At 40.3% G+C, this 12,619-nt stretch overlaps 1 protein-coding gene across 2 annotated transcripts in view; it reads left to right on the forward strand.

Annotated features, from left to right (window-relative positions):
• The window catches only part of LOC126266803 (phosphatidylserine synthase 2-like), a 230,830-nt gene that overhangs the window by 12,102 nt on the left and 206,109 nt on the right, over positions 1–12,619 (forward strand). For both annotated transcript variants that reach the window (XM_049971345.1, XM_049971346.1), the window contains exon 3: positions 5,415–5,565. In XM_049971345.1, coding sequence (XP_049827302.1) covers positions 5,415–5,565 — 151 coding nt within the window. The remainder of the gene's footprint in view (positions 1–5,414; positions 5,566–12,619) is intronic.

Genomic DNA, 12,619 nt, shown 5'->3' on the forward strand with positions numbered 1-12,619 from the left:
TGTTTCAACAATAATAATTGTTACTACACTAGTTATGTTTCGAATTTTCTAAAATTGGTGTACAACAGCATACTAGATAAGCAGTCAGATGTAAGTAGTTTACTGCTGCAGGTACATGAGAGTGAAAGGTGTGTTAAATTATTATAAAAATGATGAAACCTCTAAGGTTTTCTTGGTGTGATTGATAAATGGTGTGCTATTAATGTATCTTTCAGAATAATTATACAAGAGACAATAAGTATGATTATAATTCGAATTTTAGTTGTTCATGACTTCAATATGGATATAAGAGAAACACACTGAAAATGCAGAAAACCATTATATTTCTCATAAGATAATTAATCTTATGTTAACTTCATGCTTTATTTTTGTTTATAAGATATGTGTTCAATTTGGTTGTAACATCAAAATTGTAGTAAATGGGGAATTACAGTTTCGATTTCATTGGATTGTGATGTGAACTAACTTGCATCAGATTTTCCTGTAACTGAGGTGCATTGACCAGTTCCATTACAAGATGCAAGGAACGTAAGTGACACACCTGCTTAAAACAGCCAAATAAGTTATCTGTTGCCAAATCTGCCTCAAATCTAATCAAGAAGCAAAATGTGAGAACAGTATTGTAGTGAAAATGCCAATCTTTTGGGACAGCATAATTAAGGAGTGTACCAGAATAAAGATTTCAAAAAACTCAATGCACAAGGATGGAGGTTTCAATTTAAACAAGGCACTCAATTTACTAAGATCTCACTGGCCATTGCATGCGCCAGAGCTGCAAAACGCTAAGAAAATTTGTATTTCGTGGAATATCTGTGTGGGCTCTAGAAAACAAAAAAAAACATCATAGGACATAGTGGGCATCATGAATCGAACTCAAGTATAAATAGTGATGCAAGACCAACAATAGTTCACAGTGTGGTTGTAGACCAGGCAGTGAGTTCACATAACAGCAGCCGGCGGGGATGGCCGAGCGGTTCTAGGCGCTACAGTCTGGAACCGCGCGTCCGCTATGGTCGCAGGTTCGAATCCTGCCTCGGGCATGGATGTGTGTGATGTCCTTAGGTTAGTTAGGTTTAATTAGTTCTATGTTCTAGGCGACTGATGTCCTCAGACGTTAAGTCCCATAGTGCTCAGAGCCATTTTCACATAACAGCAAAACTTGCAGCACCTGCTGAAGATGACTAGGTTGGTGGTCAAAATATTGTGCAAAAAATGTAAACAACTACTCACAGACTAGCTGGAAGCACACCATTAATCACAAATGGAATTTTAAACTGCCTTTAGTTTGGGTGCTGTGCTTCTTGATTTATAATTACTGGTTCATCATTTAATGAAGACGAAGACAAGAAAAATGGATGAAAAATTTTGATGTTTAGGTTTTAATTGCTGCATGCAATGTGTCCTAGTTGTTGTTGTTGTTGTTGTTGTTGTGGTCTTCAGTCCTGAGACTGTGCACGCTTCTTCATCTCCCAGTACCTACTGCAGACTACATCCTTCTGAATCTATTTAGTGTATTCATCTCTTGGTCTCCCTCCACGTTGCCCTGCCCTCCAATACTAAGTTGGTGATCCATTGGTGCATCAGAACATGTCCTACCAACCGATTCCTTCTTCTAGTCAAGTTGTGCCACAAACTCCTATTCTCCCCAATTCTATTCAATACTTCTTCATTAGTTATGTGATCTACCCATCTAATCTTCAGCATTCTTCTGTAGCACCACATTTTGAAAGATTATATTCTCTTCCTGTCCAAACTATTTATCGTCCATGTTTCACTTCCATACATGGCTACACTCCATGCAAATACTTTCAGAAATGACTTCCTGACACTTAAATCTATACTCGATGTTAACAAATTTCTCTTCTTCAGAAGCGCTTTCCTTGCCATTGCCAGTCTAAATTTTATATCTTCTCTACTTTGACCATCATCAGTTAATTTGCTCCGCAAATAGCAAAACTCCTTTACTACTTTAAGTGTCTCATTTCCTAATCTAATTCCCTCAGCATCATCCGACCTAATTAGACTACATTCCATTATCTTCGTTTTGCTGTTGTTGATGTTCATCTTATGTCCTCCTTTCAAGACACTGTCCATTCCGTTCAACTGCTCTTCCAAGTCCTTTGCTGTCTCTGATAAAATTACAATGTCATCGGCGAACCTCAAAGTTTTTATTTCTTCTCCATGGATTTTAATACCTACTCCGATTTTTTCTTTTGTTTCCTTTACTGCTTGCTCAACATACAGATTGAATAACATCGTGGAGAGGCTACAACCCTCCCTTCCCAACTGCTGCTTTCCTTTCATGCCATCTGGTTTCTGTACAAACTGTAAATAGCCTTTCGCTCCATGTATTTTACCCCTGCTACCTTTAGAATTTGAAAGACAGTATTCCAGTCAACATTGTCAAAAGCTTTCTCTGAGTCTACAAATGCTAGAAATGTAGGTTTGTCTTTCCTTAATCTTTCTTCTAAGACAATTCGTAAAGTCAGTATTGCCTCACTTGTTCCAATATTTCTACCGAATCCAAACTGATCTTCCCTGAGATCAGCTTCTACCAGTTTTTCCATTCGTCTGTAAAGAATTCGTGTTAGTATTTTGCAGCTGTGACTTATTAAACTGATAGTTCGGTAATTTTCACATCTGTCAACACCTGCTTTCTTTGGGATTGGAATTATTATATTCTTCTTGAAGTCCGAGGGTATTACGCCTGTCTCATACATTTTGCTCACCAGATGGTAGAGTTTTGTCAGGACTGGCTCTCCCAGTGCCATCAGTAGTTCTAATGGAATGTCGTCTACTCCTGGGGCCTTCGTTTCTTTCAGTGCTCTGTCAAACTCTTCACGCACTATTGTATCTCCCATTTCATCTTCATCTACATCCTCATCCATTTCCATTATATTGCCATCAAGTACATCGCCCTTGTATAGACCCTCTATATACTCCTTCCACCTTTCTGCTTTCCCTTCTTTGCTTAGAACTGGGTTTCCATCTCAGCTCTTGATATTAATACAAGTGGTTCTCTTTTCTCCAAAGGTCTCTTTAATTTTCCTGTAGGCAGTATCTATCGTACCCCCTAGTGATATATGACTGTAAATCCTTACATTTGCCCTCTTAGCCATCCCTGCTTAGCCATTTTGCGGCTTCGTGTCGATCTCATTTTTGAGACTTTTGTATTCCTTTTTGCCTGCTTCATTTACTGCATTTTTATATTTTCTCCTTTCATCAATCAAATTAAATATTTCTTCTGTTACCCAAGGATTTCTACTAGCCCTCGTCTTTTTAGCTACTTGATCCTCTGCTGTCTTCACTACTTCATCCCTCAGAGCTACCCATTCTTCTTCTACTGTATTTCTTTCTCCCATTCCTGTCAATTGTTCCCTTATGCTCTCCCTGAAACTCTGTACAACCTGTGGTTCTTTCAGTTTATCCCAGTCCCATCTCCTTCAATTCCCACCTTTTTGCAGTTTCTTCAGTTTTAATCTACAGTTCATAACCAATAGATTGTGGTCAGAGTCCACATCTGCCCCTGGAAATGTCTTACAATTTAAAACCTGGTTCCTAAACCTCTGTCTTACCCATTATGTAATCTATCTGATACCTTCTAGTATCTCCAGGATTCTTCCATGTATACAACCTTCTTTCATGGTTCTTGAACCAAGTGTTAGCTATGATTAAGTTATGCTCTGTGCAAAACTCTACCAGGCAGCTTCCTCTTTCATTTCATAGCCGCAATCCATATTCACCTACTATTTCCTTCTCTCCCTTTTCCTACTCTCGAATTCCAGTCACCCATGGCTATTAAATTTTTGTCTCCCTTCACTACCTGAATAATTTCTTTTATCTCATCATACATTTCATCAATTTCATCATCATCTGCAGAGCTAGTTGGCATATAAACTTGTATTACTGTAGTAGGCATGGGCTTTGTGTCTATCTTGGCCACAATAATGTGTTCACTATACTGTTTGTAGTAACTTACCCGTGCTCCTTTTTTTTTAAATTAATTATTAAATCTACTCCTGCATTACCCCTATTTTATTTTGTATTTATAACCCTGTAGTCACCTGACCAGAAGTCTTGTTCCTCCTGCCACCGAACTTCACTAATTCCCACTATATCTAACTTTAACCTATCCATTTCCCTTTTTAAATTTTCTAACGTACCTGCCTGATTAAGGGATCTGATATTCCATGCTCCGATCCGTAGAAGGCCAGTTTTCTTTTTCCTATCTTATTAATCTTCAGTAATTTGTCACTCACTTAAGTACTTAGTGGGGGTGACACTATTTCTTTTTCAACTGTTGAACATTTAATATTCAGATGTATTGTATGGAGTGTAGCCATGTATGGAAGTGAACCATGGACGATAAATAGTTTGGACAAGAAGAGAATAGAAGCTTTCAAAATGTGTTGCTACAGAACAATGCTGAAGATTAGATGGGTAGATCACATAACTAATGAGGAAGTATTGAATCGGATCGGGGAGAAGAGAAGTTTGTGGCACAAATTGACCAGAAGAAGGGATCGGTTGGTAGGACATGTTCTGAGGCATCAAGGGATCACCAATTTAGTATTGGAGGGCAGCGTGGAGGGTAAAAATCGTAGAGGGAGACCAAGAGAGACTACACTAAGCAGATTCAGACGGATGTAGGTTGCAGTAGGTCCTGGGAGATGAAGAAGCATGACAGCTAACTTATGTTCACAACCTGACATAAGCTTCAGTGCGCACAATAAAAATTTCTACATGTGATCCAGAGTGCCTTGGTGCAGCTCCATTGAAGATCACTGTCCATCATTGTTATTAAAATACCTACAATACAGTCACAAAGGCAGAACGTTCTTAGTTTGTTTACTCCGAAAAAATTTATACCTGTGATGTCAGTCTGTGTGCTGCCACATGTATGGAAATTACTTGGGAGTGGCTTATTTGTGAATGCTCCTCAAGCATTATGGACTATTCAGGGACCATTTCCCTGCCATATAATGCAAACTCTAATGGAAGAGGCAAAATAAAATAAAATAGATGCATTGCCCTAGCAATCCCAGTTTTCTTTTCAGTTTTTCAAAAATATCTAAATTTTTGAAAATTTACAGGAAATATTCCTTGCATGAAAGAAATCACCCCCCAAACTAACTGTAAGTCCCCCCAACCCCTTACACATACAAACTAACTAAGAAGCGATTTTAGATGATATTTTTTCTTGTCATGCTATATTTTTTCCTCCTACATGTACAGTGAAGTGGTGGTGGCTGTGGCAGTGGTAGGAGTACTAGTAGTTTCTGCATGGCTCAGTAATATCACTGTGGTCCTTTATTTATCATTATGACATGGCAAATGAATATTAGTAATGCTATCAATAAGAACAGTAACTTGAAATTAAGGATTTTATTAACACATTACTAACGTTCTTTCAGGGGGATTTTAGCATGTGTGCTTGTTTTCATTCTCCTGGGGGTCACTGTTACCCCGGATGGTGTGTTTCAACGTCCTCACCCTGCTGTCTGGAGGTTCACATTCTGCTGCAGTATTGTTTATGAACTGGGCCTGATATTTATGTTATTTCAGGTATGGTGTTTTAAATGTTATTTTTTCTTGAACTTATCATTTTGTATTTCAATATTGCCTTGGGCTATTATGCAAGTAGTGTGGCGTAGTGGTTGGCATTGCTGGTAGGCATACTTGGGTCACCAGTTCAGACCCAACTGCTGGCAATTATATGTTAGTTAGTATTTATAGTTTCTGAAATGTTCTTGAAATATCTTAATGTTTATATATTCTGAAATATTTGATGTTTGTATAAATACCAGCCTTCTGGAATATTCGATGTTCGTGTAAATAGCTGCACCATTGTCATCGAGCTAGTTCCATTTTGACTTTAGATTGGTGTCAGTGATAAACATGCTTTCAAGTCCAAGGGTACTACTTTGATGTCCTGCCTTTGAGTATGGGCTTGATTGTGGTTTCAGTGTGATATTGTTCGGTGGAGACGCTGGCTATTCTAAAAAACCTCTACCTCACTGTGGCTCCAGTTATGTAGTTTAAAAGCCTTTGCTTACACTGTCAGGTCCCAGAATACAAGAATTAAGACATTCCTAAGATAAAATTACTAAGGAGACAGATGGATTTCGAAACAGCAGTAAGTGAGCTTTTCATCAGGCACCCATCAGTGTTTCCTGGAGATGCTGGTCAGGATCTGATGAAATGGCAGAAGAGATTTGATCAAGTTGCCAAGTGCAATGGGTGAGTGGACAAGATGTGTTTGGCACATGTATACGTTTACTGGAACAGCACACTCCAACAGTAATTAAGCAAAAACGAAGAGAAGCTTATTAGTTGGGACAAATTCCAGGCTGAAATGAAGAAAATATGTGACAACAATCAGCAGAAAGCTCACTTAATGGAAAAAAAATTGAAGCATAGTGCCCAACATTGTGAGGGAACGATACAGACACACATAAACAGTGTTTTGGCCCCATGCCTCATTGTAAATCCAAATATTACAGAAGCTGACCAAATCTCGCACATGATGAAAGAGTTGTAGAAGACATTATTTGATCTCTTTAGGTGAAGTACGCCACTGTGACAGAGGAATTCATCAAGTAGTTCCAGTGACTCAAGGAAATTCAATAGAAAAGAAAGAGCGGCAAGAGATATGACTGATTTACGACTGTTGCCTCTGTTCCAGTTCTGGAAGACCACCCTGATCTCACCTCTTACATACACCAGATGATAAGAGAAGAGGGATGATGTGTTTGCCAGTCAGAAATTTCAGACTGAGTACACAACAGAAAGCAGCCATGCGTGTTGACCCCATACACCATGAGCTAAAAGAGAATCTCAGAGAAGAAGTGTATCAATCTCTGGCACCAGTCTCTAGCTCTAGGTGACTGCATTATGAAGAATGGACTCTGCCAACTTTCAAACACGAACACAGTAACTAACCAGCACAGATCAACCAACTCCTCCACTTAGTACAACACGCACAGACATTTGGAGGACGGGCAACAACATGCCAGTATGTTTTCACTGTGGCATCCTGGCATTCTTTAATGAGTGATATGCTGCAAGATGCCAACTGTCACAACAGTCCTATTCATACCAGTTGACTGCAGATAATTATAGTGGAACAAAGCCTGTTGCAGTACTGTGGACGAAATTGCTGTCCAACATGGTATACCAATTCTTTGTCACTGTACGAAAGAACCATCTGCGCACATAACTGCTGAATTCAGGAAAATTAAGCCAGGCACCATCTATGGAGGTGAGGCCATCATGGATGAGAACCCTCTGTGGATGACAGTCACCAAGATGTCAGGGAATCTCATCAATGTCATCATTGACAGCCAACTTGTCTGGACACTAATCTATTTAGTGGCTTCTTTTTCTGTAATAGTGAATGCTTATTGTCGTCTGCTATGGAAGACTGTGTTCCATGATACAAAAGAGATTGTACTGAAGATCGCAAATGGAAAATATGTCCAACCAACAGGAATATGTATTGTAAGATAACTATCAATGACAGAATTTAGCCCTTGGAATTTGTTGTTTTATTGGAATATAGTTTTGTAAGGCTGTTCTTGGAAGGGACTTCTTGTAGGTGTCACAAGCATTCATAGATGGTGGAAGATCAGAACTCTAGACTGAAGAAGCTATTTCAGTAAGTCCAGATAGCCCACTGTCATCAGTAACTTGAATTACAGTCATCAATCAAAATGCTCTGATGGTGAAGCTTTTGTTGATTGCATACACTATTCAGTTTCATGAAAGAAATCTACCTGCCAGTGACAATCATAAAAATTTTAGGTAGTCAAGGAGAACTTTGAAGCATTGTTACAAGCAGCCAGTAATCATTTCTAAAGGTAAATGTGCTTAGGGACAACCAAAACAACCTGGGAGGAGCAGTTTAGTGTCATTGACAAAGAATTGTGCTCTGCTATCACAATGGACTATGCAGGGAAGGCAAGGGGGCTACAATGCCAGGAAAAAATGAAACAGCCTCAAACACTGTGTTCAGTAACATCAGGGTACAATATGTGCATACTGAGGGGTTTTGATTGATTTTGAACAGGAGAGCTAAAACAGCTTAGGTCTGGCCTGCCACTGCCCGCACCAAAACTAGGTTTATTGTGCAGTACTGAGTGCTTACTGATCCATTTATCATGATCATTGGCGATCAGGTGGAGCTCAGGAGATCTGTCTGTGGACTGTGTGTTTTGACTCTGCAGACAGTAACTGTGCTGAGTTTAGAGGTGAACAGTGTTCACGACATTCGTTCTAGAGTATAGCCATACACCACCAATGAGTTCATGTACCGCTCAAACAGCTTCAGTTGTGCACAAGATCGATGCATTGTGTGAACAGTAGTGTTCGACTGAATATTATCCAGAGACAAAATTCGGGGATGTGTAGCACCTGCCGTTTCGCCACGGATCATTGGAAACTGGCTGTGTGCAGTGGAACTAAGTTCATGTGTGCCTCTGGGCAGGTTACCAATGACACTACAACACTGCCAAGTAGGGCTGCTATGGTGCTGTGAAAGAGTTGCTGGAGAGTGGAATGGCACTCTGTTGTCTTCCGTGATGAGCATAGGTTCTGTTTGTATGTGAGTGATGGGCGTGCACGTGTATGATGTAGGCCTGGTGAGCTACTGATTCCAGAGTGCATAAGCCCATGAAGCACAGATCCCATCTCAGGATTCACAGTGCGGGGGCCATTAGTTATATATCACAATCACATTTGATGGTTCTGGCAGGTAAAGTAACCAATGCTTGCTGCATTCCAAAGGCTGTTATCCCTGTGCTATTGCCATTTTTTTCAATGCTCTTTGTGGTGTACAACTGCCCTGCTTAGGAAGATCACTGGATGTCTCCGCAATTGAAGATGTATGGAACATTATGAATGAAGACCTTACTCATTCTCCAACGCCTGCAAGAACTATTTTCAAATTGCAACAAAATGTGCAAGATGTCTGGGACAGTCTACTTTGGGAAGCCATTCAACACCTTTATGGTCGTTTACATACAAGAATACATGCCCGCATTGCTGCCAGAGGGCATTACTCAGTGTGTTGATGCTATTGTTTGGACACGCTTTACTGTAACATGAATTTGTTTTCATATGCTACTACAACGATGAACTACCTGTCACCACACTTGTCGGTAAAATGACCTTTTCCTTGATGGTGTTGCATTTTTTTCCAGCATGCACTATTGAATTTCTGTTATAATCTAGCGTGACCAAGGTATGATGGTGGCATGTGATAGCCATTCTGCATCAATTTTCAGATGCGTGGAAATCAGGAGTGGAGAAAAAACAGGCCATGCGGTCCGTGATGTAACACCATACCAACACTGGGGATTATCCATCAATTAGCCATCAGTCACAAGGAAGTAAGCAGCCAAATGACAGATAATCTGGGAGGAAGCAGAAAAGATGCTGCAAGATAACATCATTGAACCTTAAGAGTGTCCTAAGTCCTCTCCTGTGGTGTTGTGGAGAAGAGTTATGACATGAGGCATTTCTGTATTGACAACCAATGACAGAACAAAATCACAAAGAAACACATCTACCAGTTGATGCTCATTGGTGACACCTTAGACTACTTAAAAAGAGCAAAGTATTTCTCAATTATGCATGTGCAGAGAAGCTACTGGCAAATTGAGGTTTATGAGGCTGACTGGGAAAAGACTGTCCTCTTAGTTCCTAAAGGGCTCTGTAAGTGTATAGTTATGTCATGTGGCCTGTGTCATGCTGCAGCCACCTTCGAATGTATGATGGACAAGCTGTTTCAACACCTTAAATAGATATTGTATCTTTGCTATCTGGATGACAGTGTCACTTTTTTTTGTAAGGTGTTTGAAGATTGTCTAAGCTATCCGACAACTGTATTGAAGTGTGTTCAGGCTGTAGGTCTCCACATGAATCAGAAAAAGTGCCTCTAAGTATGATTTTAAAGCTTTGGACACACACACACACACATATCTAAGCTAGGAGATTATGTTGGCTTTGCATTCATTCTCCCTGAATCTCCACTCAGATCAGATTGCGAAGAAACATATTTTAACTGATTGTATTTTATATAATTACAATCCTTAGTTTAAATACTGATTTGCTCACAGTTATCCATAACAATAGAATTGTCATACTCCATATTTGAAACATTTCTCAGTAATTGGAACTACCACTTAAGATGTTAGATGGGAGATTTTAATGTGTAACAGAGTGGCTGGTTCATCCTATATATTTTACAGTCAATCAGCCACATTGATATGCATAATTAATTTTACTCTGTATTTTACAATCTTTGTCCAAATATCATTTTAGAACTTGTGTGTGTGTGTGTGTGTGTGTGTGTGTGTGTGTGTGTGTGTGTGTGTGTGTGTGAGAGAGAGAGAGAGAGAGAGAGAGAGAGAGAGAGAGAATTTTATACTTATGCTGATAGCCTTGACATTGAAAACCTGAACTGAACTCAATCAACAACAACAATAATTTGCAACAGCTGATGAGAATAGTTTTAATGATGTGGACTTTCTTGTCTGACTATTCTTTCACTTCTAAATTTTCCACTGTTCTTAAGAAATCTGACAGAAGCTGTAGCATTGCTATATACATTCTTCAGTATACTAACATAGACTGAATCAATGTCTTGTTTTTTCGATAGCTGTTAGACTAGATTAAAAAGAAACAAAAGCTTTCTCAAAATATGTGTGTCCCGCAATAGCAATAGCAAATACTAATCCACTTAAATACTTGTACCCAGTTAGCTTTAATTTCCTTGAGCAGTTAGATTACAGTCAGTCTTCTGTAACTATGAAAACATATGCTAATATTGCTGAAAAACGTGACACTCAGGACCCGAGTGCATACGTGCTCTCCCCCATGTGTGTGTGTGTTTGGTGGGGGGGGGGGGGGGGGGGGGTTAAATTTTATTTTAATCAATTATTGTCATGATTTGTTGTTTGGTAAATATAATACTTAAAATATTTTTGTTTAATTTATAAAAAATCTGAAGTGATTTGTAAACACAGCAGTACCCTTAGTGACATACAGATTTTGGAATGTAGGTCATGGTTGTATGCATAATTTTCTGCACAGAATACTGTCTCTTGCTAAGGAATATCTACTCATTGATAGTTTATTTTGATTATTTAATATTGAAAGGAGGTAATCATATGGCATTGATGGCCGGGAGTCCCCCTCAGGGGAAGCTCGTCCACCGAGTTGCATGTCTTTTCAGTTGACACTACATTGGGTGATGTGTGTCAATGATGAAGAAATGATTGTAATCAAACAATGAAAATCCAGGATGGAATGTACCAATACCAGAGAAGGAAAGTTGCTACTCACCATATAGCGGATAGTCGCGATAGGCACAACAAAAATTCACACATTTATAGCTTTTAGCTGTTAAGGTCTTTGTCACCAGTACACACGCACACACACATGCACACACACTCACACTCATGCAAACGCAACTTGCACACACGTTTGCAGTCTCAGAGAACTGAAACCACCAGTGCATGATGGGAGTGGCGACTGGGTGGGGGTAAGGAGGAGGCTGGGGCAGGGAGGGGGAGGGATAGTATGATGGGAGTGGCGGACAGTGAAGTGTTGCAGTTTACATGTAGGGCAGGAGAGAAGGCACAGAGGAGGGAAGGGGGTAAGTAGTGGAAATGAGAGAAATAAAAAGAAATTAAAAGACTGGGTGTGGCGGTGAAATGACGCCTGTGTAGTGTTGGAATGGGAACGTGGAGGGGGCTGGATGGGGGAGGACAGTGACTAACAAAGGTTACGGCCAGGAGGGTTACGGAAATGTAGGATGTATTGCAGGGAAAGTTCTTACCTGTGCAATTCAGAAAAGCTGGTGTTGGTGGGAAGGATCCATATGGGACAGGCTGTGAAGCAGTCATTGAGATGAGGGATATCATGTTTGGCAGTGTGGTCAGCAACAGGGTGGCCCACGTGGTTTTTGGCCACAGTTTGTCGGTGGCCGTTCATGTGGACAGGCAGCTTGTTGGTTGTCATGCCTACATAGAATGCAGCACAGTGGTTTGTAACTTAGCTTGTAAATCACATGACTCGTTGATGGGATAGGTGATGTTAGTGACTGGACTGGAGTAGGTGGTGGTGGGAGGATGTTTGGGACAGGTCTTGCATCTAGGTCTATTACAGGGGTATGAGCCATGAGCTACAAGGTAAGGGATTGGGAGCAGGGGTTGTGTAAGGATGGATGAGTATATTGTGTAAGTTTGGTGGACGGTGGAATACCACAGTTGAATGGGTGGGAAGGATAGTGGGCAGGACATTTCTCATTTCAGGGCAGAACGAGAGGTAATCGCAACCGTGGCAGAGAATGTAATTCATTTGCTCCAGTTCCAGATGGTACTGAGCTACGAGGGGAAAGCTCCTCTGTGGCCAGACTTAGGTACTTTGGGAGGTGGTGGGAGACTGGAAAGAGAAGGCACAGGAGATTTGTTTTTGGAGAAGGATGGGAGGATAATTACAGTCAGTGAAGGCTTCAGTGAGACCCTCAGTATATTTTGAGAGGTACTGCTCGTCACTGCTGATGCGACATCCACGGGTGGCTAAGCTGTATGGAAGGGGCCTCTTGGTATGGAAT

Source organism: Schistocerca gregaria, chromosome 4 (genome assembly GCF_023897955.1).
Source record: "Schistocerca gregaria isolate iqSchGreg1 chromosome 4, iqSchGreg1.2, whole genome shotgun sequence".
In the NCBI taxonomy this organism is placed as follows: Eukaryota; Metazoa; Arthropoda; class Insecta; order Orthoptera; family Acrididae; genus Schistocerca; species Schistocerca gregaria.